We start from the raw sequence: 24009 nt of genomic DNA on the forward strand, positions 1-24009 counted from the left end.
TAGTAAGTAGATGATGAAGAGATGAGAAAAGCCCCCCAAAAGGTCCTTGTCCTCCACAGCACTTTGCCGACTTTCTGTGTGCTTTCTCAGCAGTACATTCAAGGTTACACTCAGTCTACATATCAGAGGCATAAGTACACATGCTTATTCCCATTGTTTGGATATGTAGACTGAGCATTTTCTCAGCCACCCCACTTCATTCCTGCATGTTCTGCGTTGAGCAGATGTTCTATGCCACTAGCTCCATATAAATTGCCACACCAATCAGGCTGTTTTCATTTGATCAAATTTGACCAATGTTTTACTTCTGTTACAATTTTTCTCAGTCAATGAATCAAATCAAGAATAAATTGGTTTTTGATCACTATTTGGTGGACAAGAGAAACAAAAATTTGCAGATTAATCAATGACACACTGTCAAGCTCAGATAAATTGAAATTTATTTGGCAAAAATAAGAGTCACACATTGTCAAGTTGACCTTTGATCTCCCATTGGTGTTTTACAAGATCATTGCAGAGCTGAAAATGAGCACTGGAATATTTAATTGTATGGTAGTTTTTGATAAAATGAGAAAATGAAAGGGATGTGCCATCTTGCATGATGTTGACCTCCGCAATAATGGAACCAGGGGGTGACTCATCATAGGTGTAAGCCAAGTATCCATTGCATTCATACTCCACAATCATATTATGGAGAATGATGCATGCCTTCATAATATTCTTGAGGTTATGATGCTTCCAACTTTGGGCCGGGCAAGAAACAACAGCAAATTGGCTTTGGAGTGCGCCAAATGCGCGCTTTAAATCTTTGCGTCGGGCGTCTTGCAGTTTCAAAAAACGCTTCTGATCTGCTCCCTGCGGTTGTGACAGGTTCTTCACGAATGTTGCCCAGTCCGGATAGATTAGGACCCAGGAAAGCCCCTATGGAACACAGTAACCTAAATTCCCATATTTTTTGAAAAATTCATACATTTTTTGGAGCTCATTCATACACATTTTGTGTGTAGGTTCAGAGCTTGGTCTAAAAATTCAAACAAATTTACAAATCTTGTGCCTACCTTTTTTTGCCGAGGGTGTGTGTGTGTGTGTGTCAACGTTGTAAACGCTGCGCTGCGCTAAAAAAAGCGGTCATTTAGCGCAGCGCAGCGGTCACATGGCTACGTCCCAGAGGCACGTAGCGGAAGCTGTTGAAAAAACCGCTGCGCTACTCGCTACGCGCAGCGGTTGACCGCTACCCACTCAGGGCAATTAGCAATAGCGCAGCGGAAGTGAAAATCCGCTGCGCTATCTGCTAATTTAGCGGATAGCGGAATTTAACTGCATGTTAAACCTCTTTTAACATGATTTAGACCATTTCCTTTCTTCTTTTTCAAACCGCTGCGCTACTGCTGAAGCGCAGCGGTTCAGCGCTATGTGACCGCTTTTTTTAGCGCGCTAAAATTATCTTTTTTTTCCCAGGAAAACAAAAAGCGGTTAGCGCAGCGGTCTGGCCGCTGCGCGCAGCGTTTAGCGCAGCGGCACAAAAAACCGCTGCGCTAACCGCTTTGCTGCGCTAAAAGCAGCGCAGCTGTTACAACGTTGTGTGTGTGTGTGTGTGTGTGTGTGTGTGTGTGTGTGTGGAGAGGGGGTGCAAGAAAAGAAAAAAACTGGAAAGCAGACTGCTGTAACTGTTGAGGGGGGGGGGGGGGGGATGGGGTCACTTGGGCAGGGTTAATAAGAAGAACAGAAAGTGGGATGCAACCTTTGGATGTATTGGGTGGCACAGGGGTAGGTGGATTGATATACTTTGTATATACTTGTGATGGTGGTACTGGAGCCGCAGCCAGAGGGTAGGTGGGTGTGGCATCACTCCAGCCTAGGACTGTAGACTTGATTCAGACTGAAAAATCATTACAGAAAAGGCTTCCAACCTTAGCTTGACCCCTGATTCTCATACATTTTTGGTTAATACCCCCCTTTCCCTCAGAAAAAAATTCATACAATTGAGGTGAGTACCTTTCCAGGCCAAAATGACCATTCATACATCTGGGGTGCGTAGGTTTTTTGGTTTTTGACAAAAAAATCATACATTTTGGTTACTGTGTTCCATAGGGGCTTTCCTGGTTCCTGATAGATCCCATTGGCAAGATAGTGCCCTTGCTGGTAGTTGTGTCTGTTGATTGTGTATTCACAATTTTGTGCTTCACCATTTAACAGATTGTCAAACAAGGGTGAAGTATTGAGGACATTGATGTTGTTGTGTGAGCCTGGCAATCCAAAGTAAGCATGTCAGATCCACAAGTTGTGTGATGCCACAGCCTCAAAAATGACTGTTGTTTGCTGAAAATGACTTTACAAGGTTAGCATGATGCATTGGAGAGGACCTGATGCCAGCAGATATGTCTACTACCTTCTCCTTTCCTTCAAATGCACCAGCCCATCCGGATGGGCAGTTCTTCCACTCCCAGTGCATACAATTGAGTGATCCAAGCATGCCTGGAAATCCTTGTTTGACACCATCAGAGAGCAGTTGCTCCAAATCGGCAGCTGTTGGGTGTTGAAGGTATTCTGCTGAATAGATAGCCACAATTTCATTGCAAAATTGGTCCATACACTCTAGGGAGGTTGACTCAGCAAGCTGTAGGTATATATTTGTCATTGGTGAGTCAAGGGGGACTCAGAGATGAAAGAAAAAAATAACAACACCGGCAGACTACTGATGCTCTTCACAAAAGTGATTACTGTACTCGTCCCCTATAGGGACTACTGATGTTGGTTTCTTGTCTTTTAGCCTAATTAAAGAAAAATTCAAGCTACACCAGCAAGAGGCTCATAACCTGTTGGGAGGAGAGCTCGTGGTAATCAATACTTTTCATCATGTAGTGAGGGAAAGAGACTAAATAGGCTAGCTACATGATCTGTGACATGTGGCGCAGTCAAGAAGTAAGACTATTATGGTGTTCAAAATTGCACATGTCTTACATAAAATCATAAAGCCAATTTTGGCTGCAGGGAGATGTCAGTGTGCATAAAACTTAAAGTGACATCTCCCAGGCAAAATTGCAGTTTGTGATTTTATGTAAAAAAATCTTATGCCATTTTGAACACCATATATGTCACAACACTTCTCATTCAAGAACCAGGCCAATGCTTTTTCTATGATAACTATGGCCTTCAAAATCTGATTTCGCCACCAGGAATATGAAAAAATGAAAAGCATAACAGACGACTCATGGGTGATTAACAGAAAGGGGGCTTTTTACGTCTTTGACAGAAGAGGATTGAAGTCTTTGTGGTTCTGATTTATTTACGGCACCGTACAGATTATGAATCCGATGATTTATCTATGCTACCTGAATCTTCCCTTTGTGGTATTAAATTCTAGTGACGGACCAATACAATCTAACAATATCTCGACTAGTTGGAAAAAGTGTTTTGAGGGCATTTCTTTGGCATGGAGGCAGGTCAACCAATTCTGCAATCACCTTCACTTTGTTTGGGCCAAAGATCGAGTCCCACATGTTTCTCCAAGACTGGAGTTGAAAAACGAGGTTTGGGTCGTGATAAAAAAAGGGACCAAATAACTCAATAAGCGCTGACTCAACTTCAGCTGCAATGATATTTTTCCGTCAAAAAGACTTACTTCTGGGGAATGGACAAAAACCCTGGTTTGTAAAGAAAATCGGAAGCCAGTCAGATTCAGTCAAAAGATTGATGGCGCAAAGAAAAATACAGAAACACACTTGGATTCGAATCCCTTCGTGTAGCCGCCCATTTGCATGCCAAAGATCGCACTTCCTGCTTCGTCGGATAATAGTAACGCACATCGCTCGGCCAGAATGGTTTGATGCGCTTCGTCAAATAAGTGGAATACTTGATTCAAAATCAAAAACTTCACCCTCCCTTTCAAGGGATTGAGACTTTTCAATGAGCGGAGATCGATCCTCGGGGGTATGACCTCGACAGGCGCAGAAGCGCTCAAGACTTCTGTGCTCAAAATGTCCCCTAAGAAACTCGGTATGGGGCGCTCAGAATCTCTGAAGAGTTTGTATCCCAAAGTCTCCCAATCTAACAAATCAAGCCAGAGAAGTTAAGTTTTGGCAAGCTTGATCCCCGGGAGTTGTGTAATCGTAAGAGGTTGAAGAGAAATACCTCTAGTTATGTCCATGCCAATGACATCGGCACGATTCCATCCATGAGATACGATCTGTCTCAAGTCAGTGCCCACTGGAAAAACGTTACATTATGCACAGGCATCAAGTTCTGTCGCTTAGTTGGGCTGAATACAGCATCACTTACTACCAGCGCCGATATCCATTAAGATATTTTGGGTATCCGGTGCTTGTTCGATCGATTTTCGAACATTAGGATAATATGGGTGTCGTACAATCATACCCTGGAGGAAATAAAAGCCTACTCTTCTCCTTCAGCCCGTGCTGCGATGTTGAGAAACATGAAAACAGAGCTTACACAAGATGCATGGAAACGGGAAAGCTTTGCAGCATTCATCTCGAATGGCAAGAATATGTGCCTTCAATTCTTCTGAATCTTCAATCAGAGTCGCAGTTTTGAAGAAATTCAACTGTTCGCTCATGTGCGGATCATCCAACGGATACGGAACCTCAAACCCTTTCGCTGATGTCGGGAGGTGCTGAAGCGCGGGTCCAAATCGGTCCATTTTGAACTCGGGTTCACCCGGGATTTGATCAGCAACGGACATTGAGATTGGAAGAACTGTGGTTTTGCAGTAAGTGGATTGTTTATTTATTGTAGATAGGGGATACAAGTTTATGACTATCAGTGGGATGATCTGTGCTTGACTTGTGTGGGGGTAGAGCCACCTGTATAACTGGGATCAGCCAAAGTCGCACTAGCAGAGCCAGATTTATCTCAAGGGTAACTTGGCGAGCACTGCAACAGACACAGCTACCCACGGGCGGTGGGCTGGAAGACATCATCTTGACATTGCGGGTGCTGATCCGGGAGCTGCAAGCTCACGAAAGCCTCTGCCATAAAATATTGATCTCATGAACTCCTGAGTGTGGGGATACATATTTATGTGCATGTTCCATGGTAGTCACCTAGCCGGCTTGGCGCCCGAAGTTGCGTCGATCATAGTGACAGCACCCCAATTATCGCGATTTGCGCTGGAAGCAATTGTCACTGCCAGAAAGCGACTGGACTGAACGGTACCACAGCCTGTCATACATTTTTGGTGATGAACAAAGCATAGAGAAGATGAGATTTATGGGACAGTACTTTTACATAGGAGGTTCGAAGTGAGTCAAGATTCAGAAAGCTGCTTGGTACAATGTACGACGCGACTGACAGCTGGTAAATCATCGCATCGGGTCACGATTCTTCATAAGGAAGGAACTAGATGCTGGTACTTGACTTGATCCGGAAATCCCGTGGATCATCGCGATGACCCTTGTGGACCCTCATGAAGCCGGTATGACTGGCAGTTCAATAAACCGATATCAACGGCTTTGTTTGGGTGGAGTTCTTGACATCACGAGTGTGGAAGGTTGGGTGGTCACGAACTTAACTAAGTCCCTCTCTCGCCTGAGGCTTTGCCGGAGGGACTTATGACTTATCAGGAATTCTCGCGTGAGAGAACCGGATATTTCAGTCCTCATTTCATTACATCCGCCGTATCTCATGTAATTCTCAACCATCATTCACAAAACCAACTTTTTATACATTGCATGCTTTTTCTTATATTTTACACATTTTTCAGATTGTCTATTTCTTAACTCAAAGTTTTTAAACATTTGATTGAGAAAAGAATAATTCAATAAAAGTACAGCGCTTTGGCTGAGCGCGCTCGGACCTTTTCTGTGCGATCCGGTCAATTTCTTCAAAAATGAGACTTTTCAAAAAATAAAAGAGGGATGAAGATTGAGGCAAGGGAGTCTAAAATTATATGAGAAGGAGGGGCAGATGCAGGTGTACCATCCACCAAAATCTTAGAAGGTTTACGATGGTCAGAAACAAGTTCTGGTGGTTCAAAGGAAATCACCACCAAAACAAAAATATCTCTCATGCAAGAATCCCTGATTAGTCATAAGTCCCTCCGGCAAAGCCTCAGGCAAGAGAGGGACTTAGTTAAGTTCGGGGTGGTCAATCGGACAGAACTGTGAGTTCCCCGGACAGAGGAGGCAATCTAACTTAGCTAAGTCCCTCCTCCTTGGGGGAGCAAAGCGACCTCCGAAGGAGGGCCTTAAGGGCTATGTCGCCCCCGCGGCCTGTGAGGATTAAGCAAATGGCTGGGGAAAATTTTAAAACTCAACCTACTCATGCTTTTCTGAACATTTTGCTTCCTTGTTTTGATTTAAATGATGGCCTCACTCGTGCGCATCTGCTCACCTTGACCGCTTCCCTTCAGCTCTCAAGGTTGGGTCACAACACTCCCATGAAGTTTTGTGCGCATCTGGAACATGTGTTATGGCATCTGCCTGTAGTCCAGCGTCTTCCATGCATCGGCACTGCATTGAACAATACACACATACCATGGTGTTTGGGTCTGCTATTATGGTGCAAGCTTCTGATTTCACCGGCTGTATTCTATGCAGTTGATGTCAAGTGTTAGATGTGGTGGATGATACAGACTGAGCATGAAAAAGCCAAATGTTGCTTGCAATCAAAAACAGTCAGCTGGGAGAACCTGCTAAGCATTTCCAACATCATGAAGCGCACGGCTTGATTCTCCCAGATAAGCCACTTCTTTTGGTGGGCAACTTGGTAACTGCCAAGGGCGTGAGGGTAGCTGTAGAGAGCTTCAAAAAAAAGCCACTTTTTCCTAATCCTCATACGCAAGCCAAGTGACTTAGCACATAAGTCCCTCCTTTGGAGGGTCCCTGCGGGACAGCGTCCCCCCTACACGTAGAGAGGGACTTAGTTAAGTTAGGGACACAGCGGGGCAGATAGGGAAATGCTGATGCAACCAGAAGGCGTCCCAGCAGTCCATGCGCCACGGTGGCGTGACAGGGACCCAGAGCCATACTGGCGCCACTCAGTCATGCAATGAGGCCACAGGGATTGTGGGCATTGTTGGTGCCCCTGGTGCGCCATTGAGATGCCACCGACCTGGGCGGCAGATGGCCGCCCCAGTTAGATGCCAGCGTGACACATCGGTAGGGGAGGCGCCATCCCCGGCTGTCACGGGGCCGTCCATGCCGGTTGCCCGGCTGACGCAGGGGTCCTGATGGTGCCACTGGATATGGGGGGCCTCCACTGCGTCCTGGGGTTGCCCAAGAGGCTAGAACGCCCAATGGGCGCCCTGTCCAGGTGTGGGCAATCAAAGGGCCCATGAGCCGCAATCCAGTCAGCTTGGCTGCGGCAGGCTTGCGTCAATGTGCAAGTTACCCCGCTGTGAGTGACCAAACTTAACAGTCCCTTCTCGCCTGCCTCCGGCAAAGCCTTGGCAAGACGGTGTTACTCCCAAAGCTTCGGCAATGCGTCTCAGCTAGGCCCCACTAGCTGATGCGGCAAAGTGGGTGCATGTCTTGCTGGGTGCCAGACCTAACCCTCACCTGGGTATATATTCATCACCCGGCTTCAAGTCGTTGAAGCTCCCTTTGATCACCCAGCAGCTCTCCCACGTCTCACCCTCCCTTGTCACTTCATAACTCCGACTTACCTATCATATATCACGAATTGAGCCACCCCTGCTCCATACTCACAATGTAGGTTGAGAGAATTTGATCTAAAATTGCGAAGAAATTAAGAACCAGACTAAAGACACAGGGTTAGAAACAAGAACAATGAGAGAAAAACAAGAATAAGAAAGAATAATTTACCACCACAGGATAGAGGAAATATTAGACAACCAAAGGACAAGATTAAGAAGACAGAGAACAAGGACACTGGAGAAGTTTAAGAAAGGATTAGCCGAGGGAGGAAGGACCGAGGAAGATGTTGTTGTTCGTTTCTCACCAAATTGGAGAGATGAGCACTCGAGCGAGGTCGAGAGAGGAAAGGGTCTTGAGCAATGTCGAGACAAAGAAGAGGTCTTGAGCGATGTCGAGACAATAGGAGAGTGTGAAGAGTCGATGAATGAAGAGTCGACGAAGTCGATGAGGATGAAGAGTCGGCGAAGTCGATGAGGATGAAGAATGACAAAGGAAGGGGAAGCGGACTTGAGGAGAGAGGCAAGAGCCGACCGAGTCGATGGATGGACCAGCTCCCGCTCAATGATTTCACAGGGCTGTCACAGCAAAGAAAACTCAACATAGGTTCCCACACCCCCAAGGTAAGTCCAACCCAGTCACCATCCCCTCCACAGCCAGCCTTTGTTCACCCCGCCACACCCATGAGCCCACCCACTAAGTGACCCCATTCTCTTAAGCAACACACTAATTACTTTTCATCCACCCTTGATTGCCCAGCGGAAGTAGACTGAGAATACCAACACCATTGGACCGGTGTCAGAGGACTCCAACCCGGTTGTCTTAACAGGTATCCTTGCCGGCTCCACCGGGGCCCTGCAGCCTGTGTGTGCCTGACAAAATACAAGGTCAAGGTATTTGCCGCCAAGATTGCAGACATCTGACCACTCTCCTCCTCTTCCCCCTCCCTCCCAGAATATTTGTGCAGATGTTAGCCCTTCCCTCCCCCTCCACATGTGCCCCTGGTTGTATCTAAGTAGATGTCCCCCCTTGCCGTTTAGGAATATCATCACCTCAGATATCCCCCCCCCATTTAAACTGTGAGGCCCTCTGGGCGACCTAGTGCGTGCCCCATGCCCGCACCACGGTATCACAACGCTGGCCTCCAGGCCAAGCAGTCAGCTGGTATGACTGCTGTTGTTATCATGCCTGGATGAAACTCTGGGGCCCAGCCTGCCAACACACACCCATCTTGGGCCCAGGCACACTGTATCAAGGTCCGTCATCTCAGTGACCCCAGTCGCGGCAGCCTGCCATCCTTGAGCCCGTCTACCTCACATCTCTGTAGGCGCCCTAAGGCCATCCCCCAGACAGATGTCATGAGGATCTCAGCATGGAAGCCCGCGGGAGATCCAGCTATGGCAGACTGAGGTCGCCCCCCCTGCGCCTCGGTTGGGTTGGCGCCCCTCTGGGCAGCCCTAGGTGCGCCACCAGAGATGGCCGCAGGGCGTGGCTTGATGGCGTCCTGGTGGCGTATGTCAGAACGGCGCCGTGAGGGCGTCCGATGACTGCAGGGCCCTGCTGGCGTCGGGTCGGCCGCCCTGCTGACATCCCACTTGCCCCGCTATGGAGGCGATGCTGGTTGGTCAATCTTATCACACATTGCGGCTACCCCCAACAAATGACAAAGCTCCAATACCGTATAATTGTTGGGTCCATTTTCCAGCTTTGCTACCAAGGAATTGGGGTCTCTGATGGTCTGAAAAGGAGGACAATTTCTACAATAGAGGGACTTGAGTTAAGCTGTGGGAATTTTGTCCCAAGTTCCACACGACTGCATCAAAGAAAGTGCTACATGCCTAGCTTAAAGTCATTTGAATCCACCCAAGTCCTTGAACGCCGAAGAACCTCAGACTGTAACCTTAGACTGTAACTGGTTGAAATGAAATTGGGAAATCAGTAAAAATGAGAGAAAACTCCAGTTCTGAACAATATTTAGATTTAGAAAGCCCACTTTTAAATGTCTCTTTCTGGCTGGGTAGTGGAACTCAATTGAGGTTGAAGTGCCAACCTCAAAGGACATAAATTATGGAAGTCATTTTCTATCCAGAATGTTGGAAAAAAGTGAATGAAGTGGCGATCCCCATTGCCCAAATGACTTGATTTAGAGGGAGGCTTCAAACTTGGTTTGTTGTGTCAACTTTTTACATTGTAACAATAACAAAATTCAAAGCTGCTTCCAACATGGCCCCTTCTTTTGGATACATAAATTTGGGAGTTTATTGTATGTATGTACATATCACCTAGTAAAGGCTAGTAGGTATACATGGTAGGTACAATTGGAAGTTCCCCTAAACTCTGTAGGGGGCTAGAAGTCTTCCATTATTATTAGCCCGGTTCACGTTGGCAACTTTAAACCCATTTTTATCTGATTTTTTCAATCATCAGAAAAAGTGGTTTCAGAAGGATCTGACCAACTTGAAGAAAATGATAAATTTTAATGATAAAATGAATGAAAATGGTCTTAAAAATCCAAAGTGAACCAGGCTGTTGTTGATTCCAGTGTTGCAGAAGGTTGCAGACTTATATTAGCACTGTTCACGTAAGCTAAACATCAGCAAGATTGAAATAAAGTTTATCCCATTGTGCCAGCCAATTTGACTGGGAAAGTATGCTGATGTATATCTCTCACCATGGTCATAGATTTCTTACGTGAACAGTGCTATTGTATATATATATATATATTTAGTTATGCTTAACATCTATGATGCTCAGTGACGAAAGTGCAAAATGAAAAGGAAATGAAGCAAGGAATAAGAGGAAAGGAAATGAAAGGGGAGAGGGATGTGAGACCTTTTCTTCTTCTTTTGTTTCAAATGAGGAATATGTACCGGTAAAAACAAGTGCGCCAGTGGGAAACTAGGGAGAAACTATTCAGCCAAATTCAAACTCCATCTTTCAAAACCCATCTTTCAAAACGAGCCGCCCTTCATTAATAGTGCCAACTTCTCTGATGATGGCAAAGATGACTGTTCTATTAACTCCTTCCTTCAAGCTCTGTTTGAAGTGGGCCAACAATTCTTTAATTGTCAGGGGGCGGATTCTGAGGATATTGACGACCTGTTCCTTGGTTATCACTGCGATCTCTTGGGCCGGATTAGGACTTCCAGCCAAGGATGAGGTTCTTGTTGGAGGTGTCGGCCCCGAGTTGAGTTTTTTCTCCTTAGAAGCTATCGCGCCGTTAGGATGCTGTTTACGTTTCCCATTGAAAGTGGTCGTCGTCGTGTTAGCTAAATCAGGCGAGCTCGGTTTCAGTGAAGAGAGAACGGGCGAAACGGCACGACTTCGTGAAGCAGTTGATGATGATGCAAACTGAGAGGATGGAAGTTGTGGACTAGTAGCTCGCGAGCGATTGACCGGGCCTGCGTGTCCATGGACGGGGTGTGATGCCGAATTGGTACGCGAATGGTTTGGAAGAGCGGGGGTTCCGGAGCGAGAAGTCGGCCGGCTTTGTGGTTTGTCGCCTTTCAAGTTAGCCGCTTGAGTTGCAGGCCCCTTGTTGTTAATGCTCTTCGTTGAGCCTGCGGGTTGCGATCCTGGGGCTGGAGTTCCCGAACGCGATGCAGGATCCTTGGCCTCAGCTGGACTGAGGCCATTCGGAGGGGCAGGCACCACTTCTTCGAAGTCTGATTCGTCTTCCTATAATCGAGTAAAACTTGAGTAAGAATAAATGGAGTACTACTTCACACCGGCGAACGTGATCTTGAACAGTAAATTCAACGTACCTCCGAGGCATATGGATTCCTCACTTCATCATCACTATCGTAAACGTCGTCTTCCCCTTTACGCATCAGGAGTTTTTTGACTGCCTTGCCTTCTTTCGTAAGATCTTCTCGTTCACCGAACAAGTCGTCTTTGGCCATATCCACATCTTCTTTCTCCCTCTCATCGTCACCCGCCTTACCCGCAGCCAGCATCTCGCGTTTCATTTTTTCCTGGAAAGAGAGTGAAAGATGACAAAGTTTATTTCTTTGAAAGAGGTATGGGGGGGAGATACAGGGGAGAGGAGAAGGAGGCATACAGCTAATTCCTTCAGCTCATCTTCTTCCATCGCTTCATCGTTCAAGTTTCCAGCCCCCTCTTCATCGTCATCAAACTGTTCATCATAATCTACCTCATCAAAGTCGCCTTCTTGACCAAAGTTCGGTTTCCTATCTTCGTCATCATCAAGGCGGGAGGTACCACCCTGGACAGCAGTGAATTTGTTTCTACGGCCGTTGACGAAGCTTGGGATCTCTACTTGGGAGCGAAGTTTAGTTGAGGTTCCGATGGAGACTTTGGATTGATCGAAGAACGAAGCGGGTTTGATGTCTGCTTCGACCTTGACGCTCTCGCTAGTCTTGTTATCGGGAGTATTGGATGATGATTGACTGCTAGCGTTTGCACCCCGACGACGCATAAACCAACGGCCGACGTCCTCCTTGGTCGTTGGTTTTTGCATCTTTTCGTAGGCTGCCTCGGCTTCATCTGCGCCCAGAGTGTCGTAGTTGGGTCGTTGGGTGAATCTGTAGAACCTATGACAGGGTATCACTTGGAAGGCTTCGCCGGACGGATCCATCCTGAACAGGACGTAGTTAGAGGCGTCGGTATTGTTGCTGGGCGTCGAGCTGGAGGCCGAGGTGGAAGAGCCGGTAACGGCACCAGCAGATTCGTACCTGCCTACCCATCGTTCGCCATTAGGCGATCCATCTTCGAGTAGCCAGGATTGGTATTCTTCCTTCTTCAGCATCCTAGCTGACTGATCGGCTGCGATGAAGACTTGCCTGGTCTTTTTCTTGAAGGGCTGGGTTTTCTTGGGTTGAGAAGCAGGTGCAGGTGCGATCACTGACTCGTCCCTCGCCGTCTTGGTCGATGCCGCAGAGGCATTGTTGTCCGGATCGATTTTCATCTCGTTACCATTTTCACCCGTATTTTCTTCAGTCTTCACAGCGTCCTCCGTCTTGGCGTCGAGCGATCGTTTCTTCTCCTCCTCCGCCTTCTTTCTGATCGCCCAAGGATCTTTACGATTCAGCTTGATAGGCTGGACGAATGAATCCACCTCGATCTTCCGATTCGACGAGGGCGCGAACTTCAAGATGTTGTACTTCAGCTGTGGGTCGTATGCAGCTAGTAGTGTGTAAGCGTTGAATTTGGCCTCGGTTGGCGGTGCCTGCGGTGGGTCTGTCTCCATCGGTGTTGGTTCCTGGTTCGCTCTCTTGCTCGCCGGCGGGTTGGGATGCCGTCTGTCGGCTGCAGCAGGCTTGGTGTTCCCAGTCGTCCGGGCCTGGCTCATCCTGCTGGGTAGTCCAAGTGGGGCGGAGGTGATGTCAGGTGAGGTGGGCAAGATGCAGGCCGCCCTAGTCGCGCGCCGTATGTACTTATGTAAATACACACAATAAAAGCCAGCATGTCCAAAACTATTTATATGCAGCAAAATCCTTGGATTACATATGTATCTCATTTCTGTAACTGGATTTTTCAGGGACTTTTCACCATGCATAAATAGGTATGTATTTGTGGAAACACCATCACTCTCAGACACTCAGCCATAAATATCTCTTTGTTATATTTGTTTCTCTATGCCTTAGCAAACCACAGAACATCTCACAGCTCACAAGTGGTGATGTTGAGTGAGACATTAGGGGGGTTCACAATTGAATTGGATAAAACTATGGAGGTTGTTTTAGGGCCTGTACCATACAAAATCTGTTTTTCCCGCACAAGGAAAACAGTTTTCTTTTTTTCAATATTCAGGCCTCGTTTGGAGCCGATATAATCAGCGATATAATTGAAAAATATTTCACAATTATATCAGTGAAATACCGGTGGTGTTTGGCCAACCGGTATATACATTCCCCTGTAATTACAATCCTTCCTCCTCGATATATCGGCACATAGCTCACGGGTTCATCAGACCAACCATGGACAACCCAGATCCACCCAACTCAACTCAACTCGAACACTACACCCAGCAATCACCTCGCACACCTACCAATCGTGGAGCATCCAGCCGCGGAAGAGGTCGTCCGAGGGGATCGCGTGCCAGAGGAGTGAATCGGTCCACAGGAATTTGTGCGGCGACCGATCAACCTCTAGAAGATCATGAAGAGAATCCAGTATCTACGACTCGAACGACCTCGCAGCAAGGCCCCAAGAAATTACGCTGGACCGGAGCAATGGAGATCATGATGTTAGATCTCTATGCTGAAGAGGTTGAGAAAGGAAAACAAATGGATAACGGTTTTCAAAATACATCTCATCGAAACGTAGCACAGAAGCTGAGGGAGGCATTCCCGGAGACCGAGCACCTACTCGACTACACGAAGTGCAAAGCAAAACTTAATCAGTCCTTCAAACGCGACTACGACGTTTTTGTTGCCTGTAAAGAAGCGAGCGGATTCGGCTGGGATGAGACTTTGTGCGAAGTCACTGCTTCCGATGAAGTCTGGGAGAGATATGTTGCTGTAAGCCATTTGGATCTGTCTTCTTATGAAAATTGGAGAAGCTCTTACGTATTTTGTGTATCCTCTTGCTGGTATAGATACATCCAAACGCTCGGAAATTCTGGGAAGTTCCATATCCCGAGTTTTGCAGCCTAGACAAAATTTTTGGTTCTTCTTTGGCTACTGGCGAAGGATCCCGCTCGCTCTCACAACGTTTGCAAGTCCAGTCCCCACCAACCAATCCAAATCTCTCCGGTAATTTACCTGAACAGCCAAACGAACCAATGAATAGCCCAACCAACTACGTCTCTCGCAGTCATACGAAGCGAGATTCTATTGCCAACGCTATTCATGGCTTGGTTGGCTACATCAACACTCGACGCGAGGAGCAATCTCAACATCATCAACAGAGGCAATCTAGTACTACTACTCATCTCCAGCGTGCCATGGCTTTGTATCAGGAGGAGCATGCACAACAAGCGAGTCAAACAGAGCAATTGCAAGCTTTCGAGATCTTCCGAGACAACACGGTGTATTGGTCCAAGATGAGATCCCTTCAGACCAATACAATGTATCGATCTGAGGGGAACACTCCCCTTCTTCCTCTTGGACCAATTGTATATCGGGCAGAGAGGAAGAAGGGGAGGATTCCTCTCAGACCGATCCAATAGAGCGGTCCAAGAGGAAGGGGAGAGAGCTAATCAATACATAGTACAGCAGTTACGAGAAAGCTTGCGTTTCCGGACCTGCGATTCTGCCCTCCGAACTCAACTTCAACTTCAGCCACATCCCCCCTGTATTCTGGACAGCCCGGGTTATACAGGGCTGTGGGGCCTGACTGGGCAGCCTGGTGCCCGGTCATGCCCGACGGGCGCAGGGGAGCGGAGGACCGCTGGACTCAAAATTTGACAAGGAGTCCAATGGTGCCACTCTCCAAAGCTAAAAGCTAGCTATCACAAAGATAGCTTTTGCACCAAATGCATGTTCCTGTATGGCAATGGCCATGCAGGAGGCAATACAAGTGGCTGAAGTCGAGTTCGGGGGGCAAAATTGCAGGTCCAGAAGCGCAAGCTTTCTTGGAACTGCTGTATTGGTGGCAGAACCCTCTCTCTTCCTCTCCAACCAATGTAGTTGTATCTGTCGGAGGGGAAGGAGAGAATTCCTCTCAGACTGATAATATCAGTCTGGGAGGATAGACGGACCGAGTTGTTGGCTTGGTCCAAGGTGATCATGGGTCGGTCCTGAAAGAATCCCAATGACTAAGAGTGTTTTATTTCTTATTAGACTTAATAAAATGTAGTTTAAGATAGAAACAAAACAGTCTGTCAAGTGTTTGGGGGTATTTACCTAAGAGCAGGCAATAGGCCGCTCTCTACTGTAGAGAGATAGAAAAACTTGAGAGAAATGAAACCGATTTTGATAGAGCTAGTCTGTGCAAAAGCGCGATGCATTAGTTCTCTTCTCTTTTCTTCAAACAGCTCTGTTGTAAGTTTCTCTTACGCTCTTGGAGCCTTTTTGGCCCTTAGGGTCCTTTCGCTTTAGCGTTGGTGAAACGGCGTAGGAGGAGTGCGACGTTATCTGTGTCATGATTGCACTCCACGTTAGCCTATAGTTTCTCCTCTTGGTTTGGATACAAACACTTACCAATGGAGTTTCCTTCACTTTGTGGGGAATCGGTAGTGCTGATCTTTTTTGGGTTGACTTTGTCTACCGGAGGGTTTGAATAGAGCGTTAGCTCATATCTTGTCACGTGAAAGCTTAAACATCATCTACACACCTTTGGTGGTAGTTGATATCCTAGTTTTCAGTGACTTGGGGCCGGGATTTTCCACGAGCCTAATTTTGCTGATTGTTGGAGCCGAGTCTGCATACATCAAGTGATGAGTCAGTTTTTTCAACTCCGCGGAACCAGATTTGGACTGCGGAACTGGTTCGCTTTGCTTACCAGTTGCCGCAGCTGTTGGGGATCCCGGCCGCTTTCCCAATTTATGGGTCTGCGGCCTTTCACCTAGATGTGAAGTCTCACAGGTCCGAGGTGAGAGATGGACTAATACATATGTTGCATTGGTCCGAGATGAGAGAGAGACCAATACACATGTTGCATTGGCCAAGAGAGGCCCCAGTGTCTTGGTTGGAGGGGGCTTAGCAAAAGGAAAACACACATGAGAAACAGGGTTAGACCTGTTTCTGGAAATTGATTGTTTTGAGCAAAAAACGAGTTCTGATTTCCCCCAGAAACAGGTGCTGTGGTACACGTTTTTGAAGGGAAACTGTTTTCCATGAGGAAAGTCGTTTTCCGGCTGAAAAATAGCTTTTTGAGCCGCTATGGTACAGGCCCTTAAGGCCTTTATGAACATAATTTTAAAATTTTGGCAAGATGTCCAGAAGAAGGTGTGACTGATCAATCAGTAGCAATCAGTGCAATTGATCAACTTTTTAAAAATATGTTGATAAACAGGTTAAAATGGGTCCTAAAGTTTTACAAATTTCAATTGTGAACCCCCCTATTAGGATGGTTCACGTAGGGCCAAAATCAGCAAGACCAAAATAAAGTTTATCCCACGGTCCCAGCCAGTTTGGCTGGGAAGGCTTGCTGATTTATAACATCAGCAGGGTCAAAAAATCCCTACGTGAACCGTCCTATTAGGGGGGTTCACGTTTGCCTTATTTGGGCTGCTTGTCATGGATGGTTTCAAATCTCATGCACGCTTCCTGCACCAGGGAAAAGAAGTAGTCACTTGATGGCAAGTGACATGACACAGCTTTGTTTTCAGCTCCAACACTGCTCCAATGCTGCTCCTCTCCACCAGCACATCCGGGGCTCACATGATAGGTGTCAGGATCAAAGCACTCAATGTGAAAAAACCAGATGATGCTCAGCTTTGGCCCTGGCCCAGCTGATGCTCAGCTTTGGCCCTGGCCCAGCTGATGCTCAGCTTTGGCCCTGGCCCAGCTGATGCTCAGCTTTGGCCCTGGCCCAGCTGATGCTCAGCTTTGGCCCTGGCCCAGCTGATGCTCAGCTTTGGCCCTGGCCCAGCTGATGCTCAGCTTTGGCCCTGGCCCAGCTGATGCTCAGCTTTGGCCCTGGCCCAGCTGATGCTCAGCTTTGGCCCTGGCCCAGCTGATGCTCAGCTTTGGCCCTGGCCCAGCTGATGCTCAGCTTTGGCCCTGGCCCAGCTGATGCTCAGCTTTGGCCCTGGCCCAGCTGATGCTCAGCTTTGGCCCTGGCCCAGCTGATGCTCAGCTTTGGCCCTGGCCCAGCTGATGCTCAGCTTTGGCCCTGGCCCAGCTGATGCTCAGCTTTGGCCCTGGCCCAGCTGATGCTCAGCTTTGGCCCTGGCCCAGCTGATGCTCAGCTTTGGCCCTGGCCCAGCTGATGCTCAGCTTTGGCCCTGGCCCAGCTGATGCTCAGCTTTGGCCCTGGCCCAGCTGATGCTCAGCTTTGGCCCTGGCCCAGCTGATGCTCAGCTTTGGCCCTGGCCCAGCTGATGCTCAGCTTTGGCCCTGGCCCAGCTGATGCTCAGCTTTGGCCCTGGCCCAGCTGATGCTCAGATTTGGCCCTGGCCCAGCTGATGCTCAGCTTTGGCCCTGGCCCAGCTGATGCTCAGCTTTTAACCTGGCTCAGCTGATGCTCAGTTTTTCCCCTGGCCCAGCTGATGCTCAGCTTTGGAACTGGCCACCTGATGAGCATCTTTGACCCTGGCACAGTTGATGCTCAGCCTTGACTGTGGCTCAGCTGATGCTCATCTTTGGCCCTAGCCTAGCTGATTTTCAGCTCTTATCCTGTCCAAGCTGATTCCTATCTTTTTCCCTGGCCTGGCTCAGCTGATACTCAGCAAGCTGAGCATCAGCTGGGACAGGACTAGGAGAAGGCTGAGCAAGGACTGGTACAAAGCTGAGCATCAGCTGTGCCAGAACTAGTAAAAAGCTGAGCATCACCTGGGAAAGGACTGATCAAAAGGCTTTATCCCAATTCTGAGAGTGAGCTGCGTGAAAAAGCTGAGTATGAGCTGGGCAGAAAAGCTGAGTATGAGCTGGGTACCAAAGCTGAGTATCAGCTGGACAGAACTGAGGATCAGTTGGGCTCATCAAAAACTGAACAGGACCTCCTTGGTAAATTCTGGAAGTTGAGGAGATGGTTGGAGATTGGGGTAGATAGTGGATAGATATTGGATAGATGGTGGTTAGCTGGCTTGAGCTGGTGTAATGTCACTTGTCATCAACTGACTATTATATTTTCCTGGTGCTGCATAAACTTAAAAAAAATACTGCATAAGCATTCCCTTCAGCAAGGCCTGTAAAGGGGAGGTCTTGCTGAGAACTCTATTTATTTTCTAGAGTATCCTTGCATAGACCTGCATGAGCAGCCATCAATTTTTAACAAGAGTTTTTGACTGATTTCAAAATCAGGCTAATGTGAAACCCCCTAATATACTTATATATGTATTTATATATACCATTCCAGTGATAAGGAAAATCAATGAAGCCATAATATGTACCGAATAATCGTGAAAATTGGCAGTTCCACTGCTAGGTCGCATACAGTGTGAGACGGATGCGGTTGAGGATATTTTTAGCTTCAATCAGTTCTGAGGAAAGAAATGCAGCTGGCCATCTCTAACAATTCAAAATATGGCTACAATAAAAATCCATCATTGTTGATTCCCCCTTCTTCTGAACAGATTCATTATGCGCGTTCTTTGAGAACTATTCACATGCATGGGATTCTCCCAGGGTAACAGGTGAGTTGCTCTTATTGCCTCGAAGCCCCTGTTTTTGCCCTTGTGACGGAGGTACCAATTGGTGTCTCGACTCCGGATCCTCCTCGCAATTTTCTCAAGAGCAAGCAAATAACCCGCCTCATCTTCAAAAATGTTATACCATTTCACTATGTTTTTCTTCTTGTAATGGTAACGTAACATTTGAACGACCGACTCGGTCATTTTCATTTGATACATGGATACACGTATGGAGGGTTCATAAGAAGGTTTGTATGTCTTTTGAAAAGCGTCGTTCTTGAGTGGATCGAAAATCAAATCGGCAATCGCATCCTCTTCTTCTTCTTGATGTGATCTAGGCTTCTCTTCTGTTTCTTGATGTGATCTAGGTTTGTTAAGAATCTCAAACATTGCATTTTGGATGTGGTTGTGCTCTTCCAGGTATTCAGGGTCTCCGGCTTGATAACCAAGTCCTTCAAGCAATCTGGCATTGAACTCCCAGAGCCTGCTCACCAAGGATATTACCCCGTCCAAATTACTTGTCTGGGATAAGAACTGGTTTAAGTAGGGGCTCAAGGACTTGTTCAGCTCTGGGTCGAATCGGTTTTGCACTAATTTGAGTGGCTCGGAGTCGGTTTTGAGTTCTTTTGCTTTTCTGGGTGCGAGCTGTGCGAGTGCGGCCAATAGTATGTTATCCGCTTTGGCTGGGCTCTCACTACTAAACGGTCTGATCCAATAATCCATTTGAGTACTCAGTGACGTGAGCGTGCTCGATCTGTATTGGGAGTAGTATTTATCTTCAACGCCTCTGTCTTTCCACGGGAGCAGGTTCAAGACATCCACGTATGGCTTTTCGACTCCGAGCTGTCCGCTTTTACTGGCGTAAGCCGGAGTCTGAAGTTTTGATAGGTGGGCTAAGTACCTGCCTTCGTGTTTAAACAGAGATTTCCACTTTTTCAAGTTATGTGATTTGTAGTAGTAAGCCAAGAGAGGTACGATTGCCTTTGTTAGATTATGAATAAGCCCCACACCTCATTATGAATACGCAGCAACTATCAAAGCGAGTCATCCAAGAAAAAGTACTGGTCGCAAACCTAACCTCGATTTTCACTCCACATCAAAAACGACTCATGCGCACACAACCTTGCTGGTCTTTTCCTCACGCGTTTACATCATCATACTTGTGAGGAAGAGACTAGTAAGCACATCAACAATCACTAACGTTATCCGCACATCAAACAAATCAAAACTAATCCGAACTTTATCCACCCCTTTTTCTTTCTCCCATCCTTTGTTTATCCTCCTATCCTTTCCGTTAAATCTAGACATAAAAACCTCTTGCGCGCGTCCCTCATAATCACCAAAAACAAAACTCAAATCAAATAATCCCTGCGTGATCGCAGGTATGCTATTTCACATCTTTTCTATCTTATGAATGTATATATAATACCAATCTAATCAATCACTTATTTTCGTCTATCTTTGTTCTTTTTCCTACATTATTGTTTTTCTAGGTGTGTTGCTGTCTTGTCGGAGAAGTCGTTGTCATTGTTCTTACAGGATTCAAACATTGTCATCTCAGGTTCGCTATTTTTGTTATATATATAGTCCCAAGTCCCTCCTTTGGAGGCTTGCTTTGCGCCAGCCCAGGCTGTACCAGGGCCCTCCGAAGTGGGGGACTTGTGTTAAGTTAGAGGCATGCCATAGCTCCACTGTAAGCATACCCGAGGCAAAAGTCATCCCGTGACCTGTTGGGCGTATATGTATACACCACGGAGCGCCCCCAACCGCGGTTTGACATCGGACGCGATGTGGAGACGACCCCCGCGACCCCACCCTGAAGTTTTGGTGTCACCCAGAGCGGGAGTGATCGCCACCCGCGGTCGGCGCAACTTCCCATGTGATTCCCACGTGCGGGGCACACAGTTGGCAAATCCCTCATGTTGGCCCACCGTGGGCGCCACGGTTGGCATCCGGTGAGCAGTTCACAAAAATTTTACTTGCCACCGGGGTCAAACCCAGCACATCACTGCACTTCAAGGAGGGAGGAAATATGACTGACTGCACTTCCATGAGGGAGGAAGACCAGCCTTGCCCACACCACCAGCAAATGGGTGACGTAAACCGGATTTCGTCGCGCTGACGTAATCCAGATTCCAAATCAAACTTGCACCCCGGGTGTGTCGTCACCTGCCATTCTCAGTGGCAGGTGCAAGTGGAAATTTAAATGCACAACCCCCTCAATGGCTGGTGCTAACCGGTCACCGAGGGGACATACACACCTCCGGCCATTGAAAGGTGATACACATACCCCTTGGTGACCTGTCAGTACACCGGCCATCAAGACAAAACACTAAGCTCTCAATGGCCCGTACTGGCCGGCCATCAAGAGCAAAACGCTCTTGTTGATGTGTATACACATCACCCTTGATGGCCCGTCAGTACCGGCCATTGAGAGGAACAAAATACACTCTCAATGGCCTGAAATGATTGACCATCAAGAGGAAATACAATATACCCCGCTCAATGGTCCGTTGTGAGAAAGAAGACTGGTTAGCTGGTGAAGAATGTCCGCTGACCACCTTCTTCAAGAATATTGATGTCCGGGCTGTGTGATTGTTGGTAACTCGGCTCCAAACTGCTACTTTCTGCTAGCCTTCAGCGCTCCTCTACCGATCCTAATCTATAGCGTAATAATCCGCAAGTGAATAAAGCTCCGCACTTCGTAAGCGCAAGAATCCGCAGTAACTCTCCAATAAGAATAAGAACACAGATAATCTCCCAATAACTCTTGTACGTCCGTAGTTGTAAGTACAATGATGAGTGAAATCCCGTAGTTGTTGATAGGATAAAGATTCCCCCCAATCAGGAAAAGAGAGGAGAAAACCCTGAGCCACCCCCATCCTTCCCTCCACGCATGTCACCGTTCCCACCCGATCCCGCACACCTGACACTTTCCTGCACTAGTCCTCCAGCTCCGCCCGCTATCCCGCTTGTCACTCTCCCAGACTCCGCTCCTCTCCGACGCTTGTCTTCCCACCATCCTCTGTCTAGCCCCCGTCAGTCGTTCTCTCGCCACCACCTTCACCCCGGTTCCACCCGCTGGTGGAACCCACTCTGGCTGTCATGGCTCAACCGCTGACGCGCCGCTGCTACCAGTCCACGTGTGTAGTCCCGCCGCAGTCCAGCCCTGTCTTTTCCGCTCCAATCCGAATACCCAATCCAAAATCCGCAATCCGCAATCCGCAATCCGTGCATTCCAATCCGCGCGTGACTTTCTGTAAGCTTTCCTAGCGTGCTTTCCTGACCTCATCCTCAGTGCTTATGTCACCGGAATGCACTCTGCCTGAGCGGCTTTGTGCATTCCCCGCCCGCGCTATCCCCGCGTGGACATTCTACCGCGCTCGCCTATATAAATCACCACATCCGCCCCAGTTTTGAAGTCCTGCCCCCAGGATCTTCCCACCCATTCGCCGGCTCCCACACTCGTCACACATGCCCATACAACATCATCCTCCCGTTCAGTATGGTAGCTTGCAATCACTGCACTCGACTCGGACTAACCTGCGTCTACTCCCGCACTGGTCGTGCGTGTAACAACTGTAGAGATTCAAAATGCTGCTGCTCCGCCTTCACTCCCAAATCCCACAGCTCCCGCAGAAACCGCGAATCGCAAAACCGTCCACCGCCGTCTGGATCCCAAAGCTCTCGTGCGGAACGTTCCCCGTCTGTTATCTCGGTCAGTTCCCGCACCAAGTCGCCCTCCGCACACGGTGAAGACCTTATGACGCCGCCACCCAATCGTGCCAACTGCTCAAGCGCCAAAGAATACGTCCAACAAGCCCAGGTGTGGGCCCGTAAACACGGCGTCAACAGACCTTTAGTCGACAAGCGTCTCAAACATCCTCAAGAACCCACATTGACCCCTGCCACTGGACCTTCATTGGCTGCCAGGCCTTCTCCAACTACTGGTTCGAAGCGCCCCTTGGCGGATTCTACGGATTGGTTCTCTAAGCGTCCATGCCCAGCTGGTCCGCCGATTCTAGGTCTCGCAGCTCGTTTTTCCGCTCGTCCGCGTGACCCAACTCCGATTGTTCTTTCTCCAGAGCCCACGTTTCCCCAGGCTCCCGGTAGGTAATCTTTCCGCTTCTCACCAGGGGAGATATGTTCCCACTCCCCAGGGAGTGCCAGAGCTGAATTTTATGTCATGAGTTTTGGTTGGATGTGAGCCTGATGTGGATTAGTAACTCATCCCCAAAATAGTAAATTGGATGGAGAAGTTAGTGAAAAGTCAGTCACAATCGATTTGGAAGTCAACACAATGTTGTGTAGAATTCTTTTGTTTTCTATGTACAACTGCAGGAAGAAATATGATGAAATGATATTTCACCAAATTCCAACTCATCAATTGCTCCTGTTTACTGATTTTTAAGGATAGCAAAGCAAAATTCCCATTCTCAAAGGTAATTCCTCCAAAAAAATGGGTTTCTTGTAATTCACATTATATGCCCTGATCATGTACAAAATTAAACTAAAAGTTGACTTGGTATTATTGGGTTTAGATTTTTGGAATGTGGTAATGTTGCAGTCATTGAAATTGAAACCCATTTTCTTGGAAATGCGGGAATTAATTTGAATTTGGCTGATAAAAATGACAAAAAACTGTTTTAATAGGGTGAAAGTCTGAGTTAAGTCAAGGTTGGATTGCGGTGCCAATTCACTTTGGCCATATATCCTGTCCTCCTCACGAAAATGATCTAGTGAATTTTGAATTTTTTTGCTTTTCAAAATTCACATGTGCACATGCAAGTTAACCTTTTTGCACTTTTCTAATAGTCACCCTGATGTACGCGCGTACATTGAGGTGGAAATATCACAGGATGGGCCTTTCACAGCCACATGAAAAGTAAAAAATTTGTTTTGAGACACCAATTGTCCCCCTGATGTACGCGAGTACATGAGGGGGAAAAAATCACAGGCTGGGCCTTTCACATCTCCATGGAAAGGACACACTGGTCATGGAGCCAAGAAAGGACTATATTCTGGATGAGTTCTGGATGAATTATAGATGAGTTCTGGATGTTTTTTTGGCAAGTTATGGTTTATTTCAGGATGATTTCCAACTGATTTCCACACTGACTTCCAGTCTTGTTCATACCTATTCAATATTGCTTTACCAAAGGCCTCCAGCACAGTTATGGAAAAAAGTTATGGTAAGGC

The 24009-nt window shown here is 47.4% G+C and overlaps 2 protein-coding genes across 2 annotated transcripts in view; both read right to left on the bottom strand.

The window, feature by feature from the left end:
* Nucleotides 1–3353: 3353 nt before the first annotated feature.
* PtA15_4A25 (uncharacterized protein) lies at nucleotides 3354–4699 on the bottom strand (the record flags this gene model as incomplete). Its single annotated transcript, XM_053168125.1, has 6 exons — nucleotides 3354–3512; nucleotides 3623–3644; nucleotides 3723–4047; nucleotides 4132–4206; nucleotides 4279–4320; nucleotides 4450–4699. 6 exons carry the CDS (start codon nucleotides 4697–4699, stop codon nucleotides 3354–3356), a joined length of 873 nt encoding a protein of 290 aa, XP_053019132.1.
* Nucleotides 4700–10547: 5848 nt separating this feature from the next.
* The window catches only part of PtA15_4A26 (uncharacterized protein), a gene marked incomplete at both ends in the record, with an annotated part of 57792 nt that continues 44330 nt past the window's right edge, over nucleotides 10548–24009 (bottom strand). Inside the window, 4 exons of the mRNA XM_053168136.1 lie at nucleotides 10548–11288; nucleotides 11375–11584; nucleotides 11671–12985; nucleotides 18953–19683. Coding sequence (XP_053019133.1) covers nucleotides 10548–11288; nucleotides 11375–11584; nucleotides 11671–12985; nucleotides 18953–19683 — 2997 coding nt within the window. The remainder of the gene's footprint in view (nucleotides 11289–11374; nucleotides 11585–11670; nucleotides 12986–18952; nucleotides 19684–24009) is intronic.

This window comes from Puccinia triticina, chromosome 4A (genome assembly GCF_026914185.1).
Source record: "Puccinia triticina chromosome 4A, complete sequence".
Lineage (NCBI taxonomy): Eukaryota > Fungi > Basidiomycota > Pucciniomycetes > Pucciniales > Pucciniaceae > Puccinia > Puccinia triticina.